Source organism: Poecilia formosa, unplaced genomic scaffold, assembly GCF_000485575.1.
Source record: "Poecilia formosa unplaced genomic scaffold, Poecilia_formosa-5.1.2 Scaffold3, whole genome shotgun sequence".
NCBI classification, from domain to species: domain Eukaryota; kingdom Metazoa; phylum Chordata; class Actinopteri; order Cyprinodontiformes; family Poeciliidae; genus Poecilia; species Poecilia formosa.
This window is the reverse complement of record NW_006799942.1, coordinates 5,762,594-5,786,471: the sequence shown is the minus strand read 5'-3', so window position 1 is coordinate 5,786,471 and position 23,878 is coordinate 5,762,594. Positions and strand designations below refer to the sequence as shown.

The 23,878-nt window shown below is 41.1% G+C and overlaps 1 protein-coding gene across 1 annotated transcript; it reads right to left on the bottom strand.

Moving 5' to 3' along the window:
* Positions 1–1,780: 1,780 nt before the first annotated feature.
* On the bottom strand, positions 1,781–23,555 carry LOC103141290 (SH2 domain-containing protein 4A). Its single transcript, XM_016674008.1, has 7 exons — positions 23,385–23,555; positions 22,153–22,638; positions 16,510–16,657; positions 16,279–16,381; positions 14,349–14,387; positions 11,794–12,079; positions 1,781–2,941 (listed from the first exon to the last, which is right to left on the bottom strand). The coding sequence occupies exons 2-7, from the start codon at positions 22,337–22,339 to the stop codon at positions 2,727–2,729; spliced, it is 978 nt and encodes a 325-aa protein (XP_016529494.1). The 5' UTR covers positions 22,340–22,638; positions 23,385–23,555; the 3' UTR covers positions 1,781–2,726.
* Between the last annotated feature and the right edge of the window lie 323 nt (positions 23,556–23,878).

Here is a 23,878-nt window from a genome sequence, read left to right as displayed (position 1 = left end):
TCCATCAGTCATGGCAAATCACCCAGATCCTAAAGCACCAAAGCAAAATGTCTAAATTTCTTTCTGAAATCATTTAGATGATTTTGGGGAAATGTCAGACACGCCTCTCTCCTGGTAAATCTCCCATGGATGCCAATTTAGCCTAGCCTGCATCTTGTCCTGAATTATAAATACTGACCTTAACGAGGCCAGGACAATTATGTCGTTATTTCAGTGATGGAAACTGTTGAACATTTGTTTTCTACATGTGGAGAGCCATAATGAAAACTAAGCACAGACTGCCTGAAAGTAAGCATAAGTAAAAAACTTTGCTGCAATTCAAATAAAAATTCAAACTGAGTTCATGAATGTGAATCTATATGCTATGATTTAAGATTTAAGGATGCATATTTTTTTTAGATCACATGAATTGAATTACATCAGAGAGTACTGTCAAATACTGTCATGCATAAACAAGATGCAGCTTAACGATCACAAAAACGAGACCTTGGAGTACAAATTTGAATTAATGAAGGATTTTCTGTACTCTTTAGAGGGCCAAAATTATGCATACAGGCTCAAACATTCACTTGAATTTCTTACCTTAACAAGACACGTTAGCTTATTTTTTAGGAATTGTGCTTATTTGCAATTTATGCATTTTAGCGCAAGTTAGACTGATTAATACAGATTAAAGCAATTAATTATTTATTTTTTTGCTTAGTTGGATCATCCAAGATCATCAGTTTACATTACAGCACAGATTATTTCTGTGCGTCAGGGCTTTACCAGAAAACTCCTCGAAACCCACTCAAAGGAAAAGAAAATTGTGTTCGATATTTGAGAATACTCTTTGGAGCTGCCATGCCTCCAGCCTGCCATGAACTGGACCCTGCTGGAGCACCAGTGTCACCGTCCATGATGAGGCCAGTTGTCCAACAACAAGGACAGAGAGACTCCTGTCTGAAAAAGAAACATAAAAATGAACACCTTTAACCCCTTACAGCAGGGGCTTGTTTGGGGAATGGTAACACACAAAAAAAATGTTTTGGATGAACAGTGAGATGAGGCAGAGATGTGCTGCATCACACCCACCGAATGACAGCTGGCGCATTCCCGTTGTTGTCTCTCTTTGTGCCACCTACATACATGTTTAATTGGACATGAACACAGTTTGTCTAATATGTTTAATCTTTCAGATCGGCCTTAAAAGGGCATTGAAAATGCTGTGTCACATTGATAGGGGGCGGCACTGAGCCATGCATTTACACCGGGAAGACTGAAAACTGAAAAATAAACGCAAACAAGGATGATTTTGAAGATATTCAGGAGGGGATGATGGACTTCCTATGCAAATAAAGGTAAGCTCATACATTATTTTCAATTTCAATGAAAAAAAAACTGCTAATATTTAAATTTTTAAAAACATCTACCTTGACTTTGATTTTTTTTGTCTTATTGAACAGCATTGAAATAAAAACTTTTGAAACTAAAGGGTTTGATTAAGGTCAAAACTGAAATAAAGGGTATTATTTTGTGTTTTATATGTTTGAACATTATGAGTCACTTTGGTCGTAGCAGGCTAACATTAAGGAAATGTTTTGCCCAAACAACCTGAACTTACCAATTATTTTTTTAACTACACCTAAAAGGTTCAGAAAATATTTTGATTTTATCTGTGCAGCTAATTATACGAGAAGCTTCGTCAAGTCAAAGTGAAAGCTTCATCAGACATATTCAAACTAGTATTAGCACTGGTTAATGCATATGGAGACAGAGAGCAAACTCATACGTTACAAAATGTGATTTAAACATTGTATTTATTGAACTGCACCCTTCAATCTTTACATCAGAGATGTCGACATACCTCATATTTCAAAAGAGCATTGTACTAATATCAAATCCCCCATTACAAAATGTGCAACCGTATAGAAAAGATAAAAACAACAACAGCAGCAGCAGCCAATCACATCTCAAAAATAGGCATGGCAAAGAGAACAGCAGAGCACAGAGCTGGATTATTTGGCACCAACTGTCTAACTTGCCAGGATTTGATCCACTGGGAGTGACAGATGAGTGTGCGTTTGGCACTGTCATTGGTCCACAACAAGTCGCAGTGAGACTCCTGCCAGGTGGCAGAGGGAGACATACATTGCAGTGTGACAAATAAACAAGCCAACGGTATCCTCTGGGAGGAGACGGTAAGGTGAGGGAGGACCCTTCTGTACCTGCTTTCACCCCTCCGAACCTGCCCAGGCCTTCTCTTTTGTTCAAACAGACAAAAACCAAGAGGAAAATACCACTGCTTTGTGTTGTTTTGGCTAGGAGAAAATGAAAATGTCATAAATTGATCGAAACACATCATGCAATCGGCAACATTATATTGTGTTAATTAAATTAAACTGTAAATATCGCTCCTCATCATACAAAGTGGAAACCATCCAAGAAAAATCGTTTGAAAAATCATTGATTTTTTTTTGAACAACAGGTAAAAGAATTGCCACTTTCAAAATATGATATTTAAATACAATCAAATGTTTTTGAAATTTCTTTCCCATAAAGACCATTTACAGTACTGCAGCATTTGATATTAAAATAAAATCTTTACATTTAAACCTTCGCCTGTTTAGGCTTTGGGAACAGAGCAACAGAGTTCATTTGGTTTCTTACGTCATCTTGTGTGGCAGTAATTCAAGCAGAAGGACTCTTGAACCCGGGTGAGCGGGCGTCTGTTGTTGTTTACGGGATTACCTGACGGAGGGTGTGGTTGTTAGGCGCAAGTGGTCGGGCTTTGTGGGAAGGGGTGGCTTTAGGCCGCGGGAAGGGGTCAGTCCCGGGTCGTCAACACTGAAGTTTTTCATCAGATGAGCCACCCGGCCGCGCCCTGTGCAAGCTGTTGCAGTCAAAGCTGTCCCGGCCTCTGCCGAGTCAGCCCTCCGAAACTTTCCCAATGCGCCAGTATCTGAAAAAGAAAAGATTTGATCACTTTTAACAAAGGATGATTACTCTTAAATGTAGTGCTGGCATGAGGCTAGGGGTGCGCCGATAAATTGGTCGGGTGATAGGACGAGGTTTTCTTCACTTTCGGTGTTCGGATTATTGGCCGAAGCTTGCATGTGAAACCAATCTTATCTACCTCCACTGAGGTCTGACAATCAGCCCCTGCCCCACTTTTGGTCCACCGTGGGAGAGGGCCGACTGACGCACTCGCCCACAAGGTCACGTCTGCACGTGTGCTGTTAATAATAGTTACCCCACTGTTGCCTACGACTGTGTCACAGTGTCAGCTAAGGAAAAATAATTTAAAAAATGGTATAATTTGCCAAAATCTGAATCAGCAGGTCAGGCTTTTAAAAGATTGGTGATCGGCCAAAAAAGCTGGAATCGGTTCACCCTTACATGAATTATTAAAACACGCAATATTTCTTGCCGTAATGAAGACTGTCTCACAGACACTATAGTTACGGTTTTAGTGCAAACTATTATTTTGATATAAAACTCAGGCCAGGCTATGCCAGTTTGTTTAAATACCAACATTCATACCTAAGGCAATCAAAAGTACTTAAAAGAAAATCAAATGGAAAAAAATAAAAAAAATAAAAATCTTCAGGCTATGCAAAGTGTGGCAAAAACTACAACAAATATTAAATTGCATATTTAAAAGTCAATTTCATTTTACAGCAGCTCATCAGTGATTGAGCAAACAGTTAATTGGTGGGACTGTAGAGTGCTGTGCTTCTCCTGCGTGTCATCAGAGTATGGTGAGGAATGTTGTGGCGGTATGTAGTTTTAAATAGGGGAATAATTAATTAGCTGTTAAATAAAAGAATGGATCCTTGAGAAAACCCAAAACTGATCTGTTTGCCCAGATTTATAATAACTGGATGACAAACAGAGCTGCCGTCAGTCAAATGAGTTTAGGTTATTTGCTAATACAATTATGCTATACTGTGAAACTGTTATTTTTACAGAAGGATATCAAAGCATCTCATTTTAGAGCATTCTCAATATTTACTGCTATTATGAATCTCACTCAAAATATAAAATATTTCAATTGATTAAACTTGAGATAATTTCAGATCAACACAGATTAAGATCAAATTTAAAAATCCCTTATTTATGAGAACACTTGAATGCAAAGAGACCAAAGTTGAACTTTTGGTCTACAAGCAAAATGCACACACACACACACGCACACGCACACACACGCACACGCACACACACACACACACACACACACACACACACACACACACACACAAAGACCACAGGAGGAAGAATACTTTTCTTAAGTTATGACAGGATTACAGTTTTCATTTTAGGAGATCCTCAGGTCTCAGAAAAACGTCTTCACACATCCTTGACATCTTCCTCCGGCATCAGAATAAAAGCTCTCAGGTGTCACAAAGAAGCTCCTAACAGGTGTCAGGTCAGAGGTTTCAAAATGCGTAATCAACGCGCGACAGTGGCAGACCGGAAGGTAAAGCCGGTGAATACATGAGCATTTAAAGCCACACCAACAGCAGCGTGGAGGCAGAAATGGGAGAAAAACACAATTAGGAATAAATTAATGGCTACATTTATAACGTAATACCCAGGATCATGACACATGAGAAATTTGAAATTTATGCAGGAAATAAGAAAACAAAGTAACAAAGATTTTTGGATGGATAATTAAAGAGAAAATAAAAGAACTTCAAGTGAATAGCTTAGAAATTAGCCCAACATCACCAATATCACATATACTTCTGGACTCTTCCAGAAGCAATATTAAGATATGACATTAATGGAAAAGAAAAACTATATATTATATTATATAGTCGTGCGAAAAGCCTTTAGACAGTTTTTATTTATAATAATCCAACACTAAAATATCTACATAAGTATCTTTAATTAAAGAACATTTGGTTAGTTTCACTTTGCCAAACGCCATTAGGTGAAGCAAGGAACCAAGTTCATCTCCTCACTACACACAGACAGAATGGTGGTGAAAAAAATAATATAGATTAGATATCATCTACCTGCAAAAAATATTTGGGATTGAGGTAATAAAGTTTTTCTGTTTCTACCGTCAGAAGTGTAAACATGTAGAGTTTACTAAACTTTGGTTTTAACTGGAACCATGTGTTCCCAGCAGATGACAATAGGACCAATAGGACTTGCAAGTATGGAGGAGAACCTATGATGCTGTGGGCCAATTTCTCTTCCAAACCTGATAGAAGATACAGCATTCCGAACGCTTTAAACAAAAAAAAAAAAAAAGAAAGAAAAGAAAGCAGTGACCTTCAATAGAAAATCTTGGATCACTTGGTCTTTGTTTTGATATGCCCAGTTGAGATTTTGCAGAATAATTTGGAGTAGCAACTTGATTTGGAAAAGCTATCAGCAGCACCAGACCTGTTTCAAACAGGAGTCTACATCATCGAGACAGATTGTTAATGGTCAAAGGTTCCTTCCCCCTCCGCCCCCTCTCTTTTGGTATGATCCAGCCTTGTGAAATTATACTTGAGAACATTAAGTTCTGTTTGCAAAAGGTACAAAGTGTTACCGACAGGAGTATCAACAATCATGCCATCTGCAATATCATTAAAACAATTACTTCTTAACATGAACATTTGTTTCCCCACACCCCAGAATGTACTCAAATTCAAGGTTGGATTTTTCTAAAATATTCATTGCGAGATTATTGGTACTCCAATAAAACCACATAAAAAGGCTTTTTATCTAGGGTTTGAGTAAATTAATAATAATAATAATAAAAAAAAAATAATCACAGGATCAGTTTAACAATCATATCTGTATGTTACAAAAACAAATCATAAACACACAGAGTTTTAGACAGTTTCGCAAATGTAAGATTCTAGCTCGACAGCAGCTACCATTCCCCTACTCCAGATGTCGTCTCTCTATATTCCTTCTCTCTCTCTCTTCCATCTTTTCTCCTCTCCTTCGCCTCCCTCCATCCAGCCGTGGGTGAGCAGAGGTCATCCTCGCTGGAAGTGTAGCGGGGACACAGCTGGGCGTAGTTTGTGTGTGCGTGCTCGCCACGGTGCCGTGTTTTGGAAGAGGGTTGTAATTGAGGGAGGAATGGAGGGAATGGAGGGAACGGGAGTAACGAACGATAGGGGAGGGAGGGCCGCAGGGACGGCAATGGAGGAGCGAGCAGACAGACGCTGCTCAGACACCAGAAGGCTTGAGGAGCCACATATTTTTAGCGTCGTCCCCTGGGGGACAGAGATATGTGAGAGTACCCGAGTGCGTGGCTACAGAAAGACACACGAGCGCTCTCTTTCTTTCTCACACACACACACACACACACACACACACACACACACGCGCAGGCAGGCACGCACGCAGTAGAGTGAAAACATGCACACACTGACGCACATGCCACATATCGTTCAGGTCCGTGCATGCTCTCTCGCACACAAACGCTCACACACCCCTGCTGCTCACGGATTCAGTCATGCATGCCGCCATCTCTGACTAATACCCCGGCACTGCACACGCACAGAGGTGGTTGTTAAAGCCCAAAAACACAGACAGATACACCTAGAGGCCAGGAAACCTTTAAGGCGCTTTACGTCTTGCAGGCATGAAGGGAGGAAACCTGAAGTAGCCTTTAAGGGGGGTTTTATTGTTTATTGTTGTTTACCCTCTCCTCTTCCTCGGTTTTGACCCCTCTCCCTGTGGTGACACTTCATCCCTCTACCTTGCTCCTCATCTTCCTCCCCACATGTCCTGTCCTGCCTTCCTTTGCCCCCTGACCCCACGGTTCCTGTGTTAATGTCCTCTCGCCGCGCTGCGTGGGCTTGCCTCTGATTGTCTCGTTGTGTTGTGCGGTCACCACGGAAACCTTGGATAGGCTCCAGCAATTGAGGCCGACACACATCGAGGCACGCACCCCGTGCAGGCGCACGCACGCACGCGGAGGCAGACGCACACACTCGCGGTCAGTTTTCTGAGCTCGGAGACTCGGCGCGGGTCTGAGCAGAATGCTTAATGGAGGGACGGAGCGATAGAGAAACGGAGAGAAGAGAAGGAGGACTGGTGTTGTGGGCATTCACTGTAAAATCTAAGGCAAAAGACCAACACCTTCCCTCAGGTAGCCTGACTAACCTGTCCCAACACACCCAGAAAATGCTTAAACTCCACGCCTTCGTGCCTGAAACCCTCCTGGGCAGCTGCACCCTGATCTCTGCTCACAGAAACTGAGTTTGAGGCTCCCTGTAAATCCTGTAAATACTCCCATCGATGTAATAAGCATTAAATTAGTTATCAGCACAAATTTATCTTCTGCTTGAGCTTTTAAGTGTTGCTCAGCACCTTTCGGGACAGCATGTGGGAAGCACAGGGAACACGAGGAGGATGAGTAAGCTAGCAAAAAAAATAAAAAATAAAAAATTAAACGCCAATCTATCTCTTTAAAGATCTCTGCGTCTCTGGCTGGGAAAGAGGAGGAGTTGTGTGGGGCTGGGGGGTTTGGGATGGGGCAGGAGCGGGGCATAGGGCAGAATTCCTGAGCAGCACATCTGTGGACTGAAGGGCAGGGAAGAGGAGGAGGAGGAGAGGAGAAAGAGGAGGAGAGGTGTAGGTGTGTGTGCGTGCGTGTGTTTGTGTGTGGAAGTGTTGGCTCCTGTGTGGGGGGCTGGGGCCCCTGTCACTTATCGGCTCTGGCTGAGCGTCACCCAGGGCTAGAGTTGGGAAGCGGCGCTGGAATGCCTGTCCTTTCCTCTGAAGGTGAAGACAGAGGAGAGAGAAGCCAGAGGACTGAGTGGGAGTAGCTTTGAAACGCAAACGCTCACGCAAATGTATGGGTGCTGAAAAGATAAAATAAAAAAATCACTTATGGAGCTATTCTCAAAGCGCACACGCTACATAAACAAAAACTGCAAATCTTAGTTTAACTTCAGATCAAGCTGATGCACTTGTTTCCACTAAATGCCTTTAAAGCAGCTTCAGATAGTCCTGAATTCACTGAATCAAAATATACTTGACGCATCTGTGCAGGAACAACAACAAAAAAAAAAAAACAGCAAAAGACAAAGCTATTCAGTGATGGCATTTGTTTTCCTACTAATTTCCTGGAACAGTCAGCACTCACATGTCCTATGATGTGTTAAATAGGTCATGTGAATGAAAAAAATATAAAAAAAAACTGTGTTTCTTCTTCTGGATTCATTAGGGTGAGAGTTTTGCGGTTTCCAACTGATTACAATGAGCCGGTATTTGATGTTCTGCACCATTTGTGCCATTACATCAGTGAGAGACTCAGGATTTCACAACTTCGGTCCAGTTCAGGATCTGAGGGTGCAGAGGCTTTCCTGACATTTGGGCAGCACAATAAAGGCAAGGCAAGAACACCTGGAGACAGACACAATATTTTCTTTTGATATTTGAAGAAAAAATACACGTTTTTCCACTCCCTGGTTCCCCATTTAATGGTTTCCTCATTTGTATTATTTTACTAAAATTGTGTAACTGAGTCATAACCACGCAATTGCTTTTACGCTCTTTCCTAATTTGTAATGTTTTTTTTTGTATAGTAGTTAGTTATTTTTTTGTCTTTTCCTTTATTTTACACAATGTTAAAAATATTGTTGCTTAACCTAAAGCACCTTTAGTCTAGCTCCTCTCAGTTCATGTCAACACAACAGACAGCCATGTCCCTGTTCGGTCTGTAGGTGTCTCCTCCCCGTGCTAACGGGAATGCTTGTCAGTACTTCCATTCAAACGAAAACAACTGAGCCTCAGTTCGCCTCGTCCTCCCAGAGGAACGAGCTTCCTGCAATTGTCAAGGTCAGACCGTCGTCCAGAGTCACGATCCGTTCATTCAGGACGGTTACAGACCACTAGAAACTCACCCCGCCCACCACAACAGCTGTTCCTTCAAACTGCCGACTCTCCTTAAATCTGCGTTACACGCTGTCCTCGAATTACCAGCCCTTAACCACATGCAAAACATCCTCTTTGCTTTCTTTCCAATTTGCATTTTTTAATTCTTGTGAGCGCCACTCCTTTTTAACAATGAAAAAGAGGAAAGAAAGACCACTTCATATCCTTCTATAAACTGGCTTATCCCAGCAAAGTGATTGAGACCAAATTTTCATCTGGAGGACATTATGATGAGCAAACAGTAGTTTTTATCTCATCAGAGTCTACAGAGATTCACCAGGATTAAATGACAAAAAAGTAACGATTTCAGTTTTAGTTGTTGTCGTTTTTGGCAAAAGTGCTAAAAAGATAAGGTAAAATGATGTTCAAAGATTTGACCCTGAGGTTTTCTCTGCTATGAAGTCGGTATACTGGCTGCTTGTATTTTTTCTCCCCAAAGAAGCATAAACACACAGAAATATTCAAATGTTCTTTTTTTTTTTTTTTGCGACATTTTGTAAATAAAAAAAATAAATCAATGCCTTGTGATCAAACTTCTGTGCCACTTCCCAGCTGTGTAGCCTGAGCTGGGTTTGGACAATGAGGAGCAGCAGGATATGGAAAGGAAGGTGTTGCAGGAAGAGGATTTTTCCAGCAGGGGGACGTCATGGGAATGAGAGACTCTCCCCAGCTCAGCTTCCCTTCGCTAATATCACAATTCTCCACTAGGTGGTGCTAATTTCACCCTCACACAACAAATGTTTTTGCAAATTTGGGTCACTTTAGGCTGAATAGTTTTTAGATCTTGAACGTGAATAATGGGTTTTATTGAAAAATTATTGAATTGTTTGTAACATTTCCTGCAACATTTAATATATCTTTCAGGAAGAAATTCAAAATACTCACGTTTTATCTGGAAAAGATTTTAGATTCAAAATGGACTAAACACAGTTGAAAGTTTTCATTTTGTTATAGGGGTTTTTTTTTATCTCTAAAAATTGTCATCCTAAACAAAAATAGTTTCCCTTAATTTAATCCATTAAAGAATAAAGTCAAGTTACAGCTTTATGTTGACACATTAACCATTTCATGCATCAATTGTGATCCTTTGTGTCAGGATTTTTTTCAATTTTTTTTTTATTTTCTTAAGGCATAAAAAAGTAGGGGAAAAAAGTTTCGTAAAAAAATAATATATATTTTATTGTTTTTAGGTGATCAATTGTAATTTTCTCTAAGTACAAAGTTGTTTTTTTAAAAAAATACATCAGTAGTATTGTTCTTTAGGGGTTATCTGATGTCACAATAATTTTTTTACCTGCAAGAGTCGTCCACAGTAGGAGGAGGGACCAAGTCGGTTGGCATGCTTTTTTTGTCTGTCGGCCATATTGGATTTAACAAAAATAATTTCTTGCACTTGCAGCTGATGACCAGTAGTTCATAGTGTGTTTTATGATGCATTAGTGTCCACTTCAGTGGTCTGTGTGCATTTATAACATAAAAATCCACAAGAAGCACAAGAAAATGGCTTTTAGATAGTTGTCCACTGCAGTGACCGCAATGCAAGAAAGGGTTAAATGACCATAAACTTTACATTTTTTTGTTTTCGGGCTAGATCTCATCAATATTTTCCCAAAATAAAACAGTGGGGATGCAACCAAACGTACAGGTGTGTAGCAAGAGCCAAATTGCAGACTCATTTTGCCCCCCTCCTCCGTCTCTTGGCAGGCCCCTGGTTCTTTGCCAGTCCATGCGGATTCCAGCAGGCTGAGGCACTGTTTGGCGAGCGCGCGGGGCTCATAGAAATAAATCGCTCCGCCTTACTGCAGCACAGAAATCCGTTTCTAGTGTGAACTTTGCTCAGTCTGTTTCTACTCAGCTCTCGTTTTTGTCTTTTCTTATGCGTTATGCAGATAGTCTGATGAAGATTCTCATATACGGCGACTTGCAAAGATACAGATATGGCTTCAATCCTTCTACATTTTGTCCTGTCACAAACACGGTCTTCAATGTACTTCATACACCAGACATAAAGTAGTACATAGCTGAAATGCAAATTGACACATACTTTTTAAAAATCAGGAAAAGTGGACTGAAGAAAACTACTGTTGGCAGGATGCCATAAGAAGTCCTGAGGATGCTTGTGTTCAGCAGAAACAGGAAAGCTTGTCAAAGTTGATGGAAAAGAGGGATGGAGGTAAATACAGAAAAATACTGGAAGGAAACTTATTTGAAGCTACAAAGATGAGAGATGAAAGTATACCTCCCAGAGGCACAACCCATACAGCCAGAGATCCAGTGGGATCAAAGCAGATTCATAAGTTGTTAGAACGGTCTAGTCAAATTCCAGGCCTACACACCCAATTGAGTAACTGAAAACACTGATGCTCTCCATCCAACCTGAGTCAGTTTGAGCTGTTCTACATACAAGAAAGGCTGAAAATTTCTGACTCCAGATGTGCAAAGCTGGTAGAAACATCCCACTGCAGCTGGGACTGTAGCAAAAGTCAATTCTGTGAAATATCTACTCAGCGAGGATGAAAAACCTTTCCCTACATCGTCACAAGTTTTCTCTACTTTGTGTTGTTCTGTCAAACAAAAACCCCATAAAACACTCTGAGACCATAAAATATGGAGGGTGTCAATGCATTTGTAAGGAACTGTACGTTATCTTCAATGTGCTGAACGTTATTTCATTGCCACTGTTTTTCTTTTCTACCTATGTGTGAGCCTATAATAAGTGGCATACAGGAAGTATTATTAATGATGGAAGTCTTTCTGTGGGGGGGAGCGGGGGTTGTGCATCATCTGAGAGTAAACCAGGATGTGCCCCAGCAAGTGTGCCAGTCATCCACATTCTGGCTTAAAACAATCACTCCCTAAATTGATTTTGACATCTGACCCGACGTTTACCTTTATCTGCGGCGCCTCATGCTCACTCACCTTTCCCAGACTGTGAATCTTGGGCCTTCTGGGGCTTCTCAGAGCACAGGCTGTCTTTAGCGGTGGATGCTGATGCGGACTCTAATTGGACAGCGCTGCTGGAGGGAGGCGCGGGGGATGCCAGTCTGAGATTTCCGAGGTCAGGCCTGGTGTTGATGCAGCCCGGCGTGCGGTTTGAAAAAGCCGGTCTGACGATGATGGCGTTGCTTCTCGTGGGTGGCCTGAAGCTCGGGGGGTCCTGGGAGACGGGCTTCACCTCTGTCGGACTGGACGCCTGCTCCTGGAGCTGCAGAGCCAGGAGTGACACAAAGAGGACCAGAGAGGAAGATCAGTGTTGACAACCAAATCACATGCAGTGGAAATGCTGTCATGCGCAATTAAATCACAGGATCAATGATTCACTAAATTACAGTTATCCAATGACAGCTCTGTGTGTGTACCAAAGCGCACACACACACACAGACACGGCTACGACCAGTGACTCGGAGTTTGTGGATGTGAGGGGAGAAAATTATAAGGCGACTTGAAAATCAAGCAGACTTGCTAATCTTCCTCCCCGATCTTACGCCTTCTTAATCAACAGCTCTCCGCCTGCAGAATGAGATCGCCGTCCCTCATGAAATCAGCTGCAGAAAACCAAGATCCTTCCTCCTTCCAGAAACAAGTCACTTTATTTATAAGAAACGCATTGAATACAAGGGTTTGGTAGAGGGTTGGCCCACTGACCACACCTCGTAAAGAAGAGGGGATCAGCAGAGATCGGCATCTGTCAGTAACTTAGGATGACAAAAAGTCTGACATAGATAACTTGATACGTCAGTCCAGTGTGGTCTGGAGGCAAAGAGCCTCTGCTGAAGTGTTCAGAACATCCAGGTTGCTTTACTAGAGGCCTTCAGGTCATCAGACTCTACAGTCAAACCAGACTCAGTGATTACTTAGCTAGTTTAACTGTCTTATTAGCAACAATGGCCACATCAGGGCAACAAGGCACAAAAAGCAATTATCAGTTGAAATAGCAATTAAAATAATCATCACACGGCAAAAACACAAAATCTTACCAAGTAATTTTGGTCCAGTTTCTAGCGCAGATATCTTAGTATGCTTCAAATGAGACAAAACTAACATACAAGTAACTTATCAGCAGGATGCGGGAGCTTGTTTAGAGTCAATACTTTCTTAATATTGGTAAAAAAAAAAAAAAAGAAGTACTGGCAGATTATGTTACTTATATCAAGACATTTTCCCATGTTATAAGTGAAAAGAACAAGCACTTTTTATTTAAAACAAGATCCTGTATCTTGCTAATAAGTTACTTGTAAGTTAGTTTTGTCTTATTTCAAGTTTTCTGAGATATTTGCGCTAGAAACTGGACCAGAATTACTTGGTAAGATTTTGTGGGTGTTTTTTCAGTGTGGATATTAGAAAATAAACAAATACAATTAAAAATGTGTCAAATGAAAAACCTTAAATGAAAAATACAAAGTCCAGGACTCTATGTGTTGGTGAAAAGCAATTCTGACGTTTTTGTATACAATTCACATTTTCTGAGAAACTAAATGTTGGTGTTTTTTTCAGCTGTAAGCCGTAATCATCAAAATTAAACAGAGACTCTACACACAGAGATTCTATACACAATTTATATAATTGGATCTTTATGAATGAACTGAATGACTGAAATTAACTTTTTGATGACATTTTTAATTTGAGATGTGATATGAGGAGGCTGGCCCAGACTTTGTGGATTCGAGGTACAGACGCTTCCTTTTGTGGCAAAAAGGGGAAGGGGAAAAACAAACAAACTCGCTCGCTCAAATCTCAAGGGACTATTCCACAATCCCATCCATCTGCGACTGACGCGTTCTCCTTCTCTGGCGTTTTAATTCCCTGATCAAGTTCATCAACCATCTGTTCTGGGGCAGTCCTGAAATCCTGTCTCATGTCACCCCCCACACACACACACTTACACACACATCGTTTACACACTCATAAACACAGAAACAGAAAGAAGGCGAGCAGAGATAGGAAGCACCAGTCCCCCCCCCCCGACAAGACGAGTCTGGAAAGATAATGCAGCCTGTGGGAGGACAGTTGAATACAACTGCCCCAACTGCCCCAGAGTGAGCGATGAGGGGTGGGGCGGTTTAGACTGGACGGAGTACAGAGAAGAGGGAATGAGGAGAGAAAGACGACCTGGAAAGAGGCAGGGAGCAAAAGGGCAACTGGTCCCGACAGACATTTCCTGCTCCAGAGGAAGGAGACCTGTGAGTAACGTCTATAGAAGCGTTGCTGCGCAGTAAATCATCGGTTTATTACAAAGACCAGCGCACTTAAAACAAGACGCTCCCTCACAAAATGTCAGAGTCTAATTACACAATGAGGAAAATGAAACAGGAAAAGAATAAGAATCTGAGAAAAATTCAAAGCCGTTTAAAAAAACGGGTCCTCAGCTGCTGCTGAAAGTGAAAGCTCTCCACCTGACACCTGTGGGCTTAACGGGGGCACTGCAGGAGTGAGGGCAGATGACACAAAGACTGAATGCAGTTGCTCCAACTCACCGGCAGAGGGCGTAAAGTGCTGGTTTCCTCGCGTTTCTCCTGTCGGGAGAGAAAGGAGCATTGTCAGTTGATGTAAAAGGTGGCACTTAAAAATGTGAGGCGGTATTCTGATCTACATTTGCAGAGTGAACGCAGAAGAAGTCGGAGGAAGGACAGAGCAAAACTTAAAAAATTCTGAAAATGAGGTGAAGCAGTGGGAGGAGTGATGTGTGAAAACCAGACACGGGATTTCACACATCGTGTCTGGAAACGAGATGCTCTCATTTCCGCTTCAGGCCAGATGAGACCTGGATCACTACAGCTTAGTGTGTGCAAGGTTGCCATGACAACACACCAAATCTGTTTTTTCAGACAATGTGCAAAAAAAGGTGGCCAGTTACTATTATAAAATAATAATAATAATAATAATAATAATAATAATAATAATAATAATAAACTACTAAAATACAATTACCCCAGAAATGAAACACACAGCTGGTCTTCTGGGACTAATTTATCTACAAAGGTTGAGCTTGTCTGAGCACAAGAACTCTGCATATTTGCTCAGATTATCTTTGAGTTTAAAATGCTGTCATACGCTAAAACTCTTAAAGTTGTTAAGGAGAAAATCTGTAAGAAAGTAAATACTTTATAAAAATGCCAAAACAAATATATTTGAAACAGAAAACTCCAGAGAGACACCATGTTTGGTAAAAGCATTGCACGTCGGCAGAAACCCTCTGTCTCCCCTGTGAAACATGGTGGTGGCAGCATCATGTTCCTAAAGATGCTGGAAAACTTATGAAGGTGGAGAAATGTATAACCAAATTCACAAGAACAATGTACCTTAGTATGCAACAGAACTACAGCTTGAAAGAAGATTTCATTAAAAAAATTTTAAAAAAAGTTCAAAGACAACAAAGTGAACGTTTTGGAGTGGTCAAATCAAAACAAGGTTTGACAACTAATCAAGAATAAGTGGTTGTACTTGAAAAGGGTCGTTTAAAGCTTCCTGGGAAATCTGACAGACGATGAGCTGCTGTGTAAAGAATGGAGAAAAACTGCAGAGTCCAGACGTGGCAGCCTGGCTGAGACATACAGTATTCACAAAGTTTGGTCTTGTCAAAAAAAACTTTTTCTTTTTAGAGAGTTTTCTAAGTCACCTGATCTAAAATGTTCTTCCCGATAAAATATGTTATTTGGCGAGGTCAGTATAGAAGGAACTACAGCAATATTTACGATCACCTCCTGTTTGGCAGATTGTTGTAACATAATGAAGCTGCAGTTGAATTTTTAGTCGCCTCTAACTACATTCTTTGCTGTCAAAATTAATCACTTCCAAATCAAAGTTGATATCAAACATGTAGGGTAACATTCCTACAAATAAAATGTTAGTTTAAGATTCCTGCAGCGGAATTTTGTGTTATAGAATTATTAAAGTATTCAGTGCATGTTTTAAAGGATTAAGTGCTTGTTTTAATATTTTATTCTCGTAATTTACGTCTATTCTCAGAAAATTAGCATTTTAGAAAATCTACAAATCGAGATTTTTTAGCGTGCCTTTCCAAATTTTTAAAAATATAAATATTCCTAAATGAGCTGTACAAAACAATACCTGCATTAACTAGTGCACGAAAATAACTTTAAAGTAAAGACTTAAAAAGGAAACTAGTTTTTCATCAGCTATGCTAAAAAGCTTTACCGATTGGCATAAATCCAAGTAAGAGGGTGAAACAATGGCAGTATTCAAGAAAATCTTATGAAAATCAATTTCTGTTTTACTTAAGCAGCTGTTTTTCATGTGTTAACAATGATATGCTAACTTTTGTACAAGGAGTGAATTATGGTATAATCACACAAAGGATGTGGGAAAACAAAAATATCTGAATTTCTTTTTCCTCTTTGCCTCCAACATTTAAGTCATTAATAAGGTTTTCTAAGAGTAACCCACCTTTAAGTTCAAGGAGACTTCGGCTTGTGTTTTCTGAGGGACGCACTGACTCTCACTTTTGACCTCTTGTGTGACCATGATGCTCTTCAAGGTAGTTTGGTGGCTGCGAAGTACGAATGTCACATCATTTTCGGATTTAAAACAGGGAAAAACGCTGACGCGGTTTTCAGCTTCTGAGTTGTTCACTGCCTGTCATGTAGAAAATCTGTTTTATTAATGGGAAGTAATTACTGCGTGCTGCTCTGAAGACTTGGTGGTGACTTCTTGTCTCCCACTGCAGAGTTGATGAATTTGGAGGTCAGTTCATCCACTTCTCCGATTACAAGGACTGAAACGTCTCCGTCCCGGCCGAGCAGCCAGCTCACACTCTTACTGTTGGCTGTAAAACAAAACAAACAAAAAAAAAAACTGGTATACAACTCTACTTCCAAATAAATTGTGAAAATTTGTTAAATGTAACAAAAGCTAGTTTTTGAATCAATACTATCATAGTTTAATATAAGAGTTAAAAGATAGACGACGTAGCTACATTTATCAATCACCACATTTGATTTTAAAACTAACGTTTTTCAGGAAACCACCTCGACAGACATCGGTGTCGTTTTTTTCTTATTTTTTTATTGGGTTCCTTTTCTACACAAGTCAGACAACCTGTCTGACTTTGTGTTTTAAACTGATAATAAAAGGTAAACGGATGACAGGTCTGTGTTGCAGAGAGGATGGCTCAGGGCTGAAAATTATTTTCAAAAGCTGAAACGTCTGATTTTTAGGAATGTGATATCTGCTGAATCATTCAGAATCAAGCCGTCCAGCATTACTCATTTCTTGACTGATCTGACTCACAAATAGTTAGAAATTAGTCTTTCCATCCTTTTTTTAATGAATTCATTTTTGGCAGAATATTTATAGTTTAACAATAGTTTGATGGCTGCTGGTCGTTGGTAGCCCAGACTGTTCAGAGTGGTTTTCTTTGGAGATATTTTAGTGCTTTAAATATGAATTCACAACAAGAATGCACCCATAGAGTTTATGTAGTTCATTTACTTATTTATGGCATCTATAGATATTTAGACACTGGGATCTGACTGGAAGGCAGAAATCTGCATATGACTTATTATTATTGACTTTTCAATGAATTACTCTCCCTAATGTTGCATAAGTTTCATAGGGAGTTTATCTGTATCTGACAAAAATCCAAGAATATTCTTTCATCTTTCATACTTACATTGTCATCCTTACATACTTTTGAGAGGCTAAACTGGGTTTAGCAAGGGTCGGTGTCTGATTTATTAATGTTACAGTGAGTATAGCTATAAGCCCGATTTAATTTCCCATCATGCATCTCCGACGGCTTTAAGTCAGTTTAATGAGGTGCCAGAGAAACCGGAGCAAATCAGAAAGAAAGGGAGCAACGAAGGACATGATCTTGTTTTTCAAACCTGAAAAACACTACAGCAAATTCTAGACTGTTCCAGGAACCTTTCATGACTGTTTTTTATTCTTGTCGTTGTTGGTAAAAAATATCTGCAGGTTTCCCCATCTACTCATTGCAGATGAATGCCTGTGCAAACGCTTGGCCTCATCGGATTGGCTACTGCTCAGCTGATTCTTTGAAAAAACACTGCAAACTTATCAACAGTGTATCTGATGTGAATCTCTGCTTAAATGGCTGCTGGGAATGGAAGGTATGATCAACAGACGTTCGCTTCAGCGCGGCAACAGTAGGACTGAGTCAGCTCACAGAACGTTTATATGCTATGTAAACAGATCAGGAAGCCGGTGGGGGAAAAAACCCCGGTCACACTGGTTTTCCTCCCCGTCATCACTTCTGACCAGTGCTTAAAAGCTGAATATCCATCTTCTTGATCCAAGATGCACTGATAGAGAAGCGGCACCTTCAGTTGTCTTAGTGTGATTTAGCAGCGCAAAGGCACACGGACACTTGTATCTGAACAAACGTGTGTCACCGTCGTGTGACTGTGGGAGCTGAGACGTCGATTTATTCAGATAGCACAGCCGACACAGTCCCAGGGCGAGAGCTTGTTGGGTGAAAACATACATTCATGGTGAGCTGGTTGCACCAGTCTGCCCTGTCGATCGCATTCCTGCCCAGCACAACAGGATCGCAGCGAAAACACGGCGTTCACAAACAAAGGCGATACGTCAGGTGCACACCGGATTCATTTAATGCGGCGGCTTCTCACTTCTAATAAGATGAAGCAGAATAAAGTAAGGTGAAAATTTAAATCGGGGGAATGTGCTGAATGCTCTCCAGTCTTTCCTGGAATTTTCAAAATTGTTCCGGATACATTTTGTTTGTGTGTCAGCAGTCTGCCTGCATAAACACAAAAATAGAGTAGAATGCCGTCATACCAAAGGTATTAACAGGAATTAGCATAAAAGTCAGGTTAACCACAGAGATCACATGATTAGAAAAGCCTCAGGGCTAAACAGGAGCTCACAGTGTCAATAAGGGAAACCTCAAACTTTAGTCTGTGAACAAAAAAAAAAAACTTTTCCACCTACTCAGACAGTTAAACATATGTTTGCAGCATACTTCCTGTTTGGCTCTCTGCTAATTGTTTGAAGGATTTAGTCTTGACTCACTTCCTATCCCCCCCCCCCCACACACACACACACACACAGAGCAGCACAACATCCACCGTTTCCTCTAAATGAAAAACGGGAAAGGGAAAACGAGGCGCGTGGAAGCGTTGCCACCGCGAGTTCTCAGCTTGCAGTCTCGGTTGCGAGGCTGCAAAGGACAGCTGCATCAGCCATTAAAGACAAAGAAAGGCCACTGTTCCCTCACTCTGAGCAGCAGTTCATAGGAAGATCCTTGTGATCAGCGAGAAGACAGAAGGGTTAATTCACACACTGCGATGCGCTTTTAAGTGACTGCATGTCATGCCGTCACATTTTGTGATTTTCTCTCGTGAAAGTGGCCTACGAGAGCGTTGTGCTGCGTCCGGGTTATTACACAACGCTTTCTCACACTGTAGCTCCCAACGAGGACAAACGAGACAAAATGTGGACTGTCCACATTCTGCAGAGCAGCGTCCTGAGTTCCTGGCTTGTTCGGTTGTTGACTGTTTCAGTCTGTTAACTCCAACGGTTGCGCCTGATAAACAAGGATACTATTTAAAATCCATGAGTGATTTCCCCTCTGCTGAGATTTCTTTTTTTTTTTTTTTTTTCCTCTCCCTGTATTTTCATCAAGCATCTGCTTCCTGCTTGCTTCGACACAAAACCGTGCATTTTGGGATGTGTTGTTAAATGACCCGTCACAAAACAACCTGGAAATAAAACGCACAGTGCCTTGCAAAGATTTTTATATCCCTTTGAAATTTTCACAATTTTTCATGTAGCAACCACGAAATCCTGATGTACCTCATTAAGATTTTTTTTTTGTCTAATAGACAAAAATAAACATAGGGTTCAGTTATGAAACAGAAAAATAACATGAATTTCAAAACTTTTATGAGTAAAAATCTAAAAAGTGTGTCATCATCTGATACGCTGTTAAAAACAGTAAAATCCAGTTTACCAGCTGCTTATGGTTGTTCACAGGGAGTAATTTAATCTCAGCATAAATCCAGTTGACCTCTGATGTTTCTTAAAGACCATCAGTGAACAAACAGTATCATGATGACCAAGGAACACAGCAGATAGCTCAATGACAACGTTAGGAGATGAAATCTCTGGCAGTACTTATAAACTTAACTAATCTGACTTATTCGTGAAACAGCTCGACAGTTTGAGCTGGTTTACGAATAAGGACGGGGAAAAAAAGTTCAGTCTCTAGTTTTGCCAAAACGAAGGTACCCCAAAAGTCTTAAAAACACAGTAAAGAGAATCCTAATACTTGAAAACAAACTATTTATATTTTTGTAGTGGGGAATTTTAAAAACCACTCAGTCCTTTCTTTGCCCTTCAACAATGCTGCATCACTTTGTGCTGGTCTATCACATAAAATCTGTACAAAACGCTTGAAGGTTTGCAGCTGCAACAAGAGAAAAGGTTTCCAGGGGTGCGAGTACTTCTGCAGCACACTGAATACTTATGGATGGCATTTATGTCAGACCTGCGCTGGCCTTCCTCTAGACATTTTTATTTGTCGTGTAACACTCACCGCGGCGTGTTTACAGCTTTTCAGAGTGGGAACATCTGTGAGTGAAATGCTAACATTAGTTTATTCATCATTAATCAGGGGGAACTTGTTTATGGCCCCGAAGTATTCGCCGTGCTTTCTGTTTCAGCTGCGAGTGTGTGTTTGCAAACAGCTGCTTCAAGAATGGAGAACACGAGCTAAAGCGGCAACAGCACAACCAGCGGCTTAGGGAGCATTTCACAAGCGACGCACACACACGTCTCCGCAACCCCCTTCTCGAGGTCTGTGAGTCTATCAGGCGTTTTGCAGGAGACTGCGCAAACATCTTAAGTGAAGGGATTTCGAATGACGATCTCAGGTGGTTTGAGTGACAATCTGCACCACCGCGCAGCCTCTTCCTTTAAAGAGACGGGACGTATCAAAGTACAGCAGTGTTCGATACAGCAGCAGCCCACGCCGTATTATCGCTGATTTCGGTAGATTCAGATTGATAAATTGCAAATAATTCACTAGCAGGTGTAATAAAGTCACAGAAAAACCTACAGACTTAAAATCCACACACTGGGCGAGATGCTGATTTTGTGCGACTAAAATCAACAATTGAAAGGGGATGTGTTAAAAAAACATAAGTGTGGTGAAGTCATTCATTCTGTGAACAAAGAGGTGTCAAACAAGGAGGCCGACACGAGCGGACAAAGACAGGAAGAGTTCAATAAGCTTTTGATGGGGCATTCTTCTACAAGCACCTGAGCATCGTACCAGGACCACAAAGTTGATCGAAAAGATGGAAACATGCAGAGAAGTGCTAAAAGTGTCAGGCTGCTCAGCTGACATGATCTCAGAGGCTTTAAAAACGGAAAACACAACAATGTGGAAGAAAACAGAGAAGTGCTATTTGAACAGATCAAAGGCTGAAAGGCTTCTGAGTTATCGCCCGTATGCATGTACTGCAACAAACAGAAGATGATAATCGAAATCCGAAGCAAAAGAAAATCCAAAACACTTGGTGCAACATTTTAAAGAACTTAAAGCAATGCCACTCATTACACTGGAAAATCCATGTATATTGTTAAGCTCAGGGTCCCAAGTGTCTTGGTACAGACATGCCTCTAATACTGCGTGTCAAAACTGTGATCAGATGTTGGCGAACAGTTTGAAAACATCACACTAAAAAAAAAAAAAAAAAATGAAGTTATGCTGCCTTATACTGAATAGGAAATAGCTTTGAAATGGGTGTTCCGACAAAACAATGAACACAAACACACCAGTGAGAGAGCAGCATTCTGGTTCCAGACCAACAAGATTAACACGATGGAGAGCTCAGCCAAATCCTCTGACCTTAATGCAATAAGAAAAGAAAATCTATAGGGTGACATGAAAAAAAACAAATGTTGTTTCTGACGACAACCGACGCAAAACAGGGGAATAAAGTCCAATCGTACTGAGCTGGAACAGATGCTCACCAGAGCCAGAATTTGGTCAACTACATGAAAACAAGATATGTGAAACAATTATCGCAAAAAAAAAAAAGAAAAAGAAAAAGAAAATAAAAAGAAGATCACTGGGTCAGGGATTCTAGCATTTACAGTTTATAACAGTGAATGTCTGAGTTTGTACAGAAAACTTTTTGATTTGCAGCAGAGCATGTGGTGTATACATGCAGTTTTGAGTGTGTGTGTGTGTGTGTGGGGTAAAAAGTTATTAGAAAGGATTCTGAGCTTATTTTCAACACGAACATTTCAGTGCCTGGTCGGCGTGGTTACCGTTTCTTGGTTTTGTCTCCTTGGACTGGGCAGCGCCTCCCTCCCTCTCCAGCTTCTCCTCGTGCTCTTTCCAGCGTCGGACCTGCTCCTGGCGCATCTTCAAGAAGAGCGTCTTTTTCTGCTCCTCGTTCAGAGCTTCCAGAACGTCGGGGTCGATGTACATGTCCTTTAAAATTTGCTGCAGCATTTTGGCGGCGGGGTATATTTTTCTTATTTTTTTTAATCTAATGTAACTGGGAGAAGGGTCTCATGGGCCGACTGCTGGAGGTGATAGTTTATACTCTCATCCTGTTAGATTTTCTTGTCGTCTTTAGCGTAGCAACAACCCACACAAAGTTTTCTCTATGAATCACAACGCATGCATATCTTCTCACAATGTCACACATGCACACACACACACTTGAAACCCTGTTTCCTTTCTCTTTTTTTTGTGCTCCCTGCCCTGCTAAGACATCAGATTTTTGGAGGCCATCTTTGGGGAAAAATCTATGGAGAAAAAAAAACAAAAAACAAAACAGACATCATTTAGGAGATCATGTTATTCCCTTGATTTGATATACAATGCTACATGTATTTCTTGAACCACTACTTCGTCTTGCAAACTTTCTCCTTTTTTTTTTTGGAATCATTTGGTCTAAAAATCTACACCAGCTCTTATCTTGTTCTTCTTCCTTTCAAGAACACGGAAGATCCCAAAGCCTGTTTCTGCTCCGACAGAGAGGCTGATGTCGAGAATGGGAGGAGATTCCAGAGGAACGGGACCGATTCTGTCATCAGCTGCCGACCTCACTCCTTCCCCCTCCCCGACACGCATCCCCTCCACTAAACCATGTTCTTGTTCCCCCCACAAGCTAAGCACGATAGCAGCTCCATTTTAGCATGTTCGGAGTCAGCTGTTGGACATAAAGAAGTTGGCCATAGCTTTGGAGCATGTGGGCCAGTCTTTCCAGCAGTGGGAGTGAAACTGGCTCCTCCGCTCTCTGCGATAATAAGTTAAACAAAGGCTTCCACTGGCTGCAACAACACTTGGAGGGAAAGAAAGGTTTTGCTCAAACTGACACATTAGTGGGATACAGACTGCTGTCTGCTACACACTGCAGAGGAGGAGGGGTGGTGGTGGTGGGGGGATTTAGAGGGGAAACCCAGGGGGGGGGAAACAGGAAATGTGAGGGAGGAAAGTGAGTGATAGAACAACAGAAGGTATAAAGGGTAGAATTTGTTCAAGTACTCACAGTGGGATGTAGAGAGCCGCCGCTCCACAGCACAGTGTGCTAACTGAGCTGAGAGTCAGAGAGCCTGTGGGTCCTCCTCGTCTTTGTGTGTGTGACTGGCTGATGACATCACAGCATTCCACGGTTCTCCCTCCCGCCCGCCCTCTCCACGGGCTCGCTCGCTTGCTCTCTCTCTCTCACACACACACACACACACACAGATAGATACACATATATCTCAAATAACTGGAAGACTGCAATCCAGGAAACTGATCTCACACTTTAGGAATATTAAAAAGAGGAGATGAGAAGAAAACCTCTTCATTTAAAGATTGCAGCTCACATCTGGAATTCAGCCTGATCATAACTAAAGTAGAGCTGCTAAAACTGACCGAAAGGATAAATACATACGACACCCTGCAGAATTATTGGCACCTTATTGGACTCTATCAGGCTTTTGAAAAGTGACACAATAAAACGGTATTTCTTTGTTTTAAGGCTTTCTGCACATCATC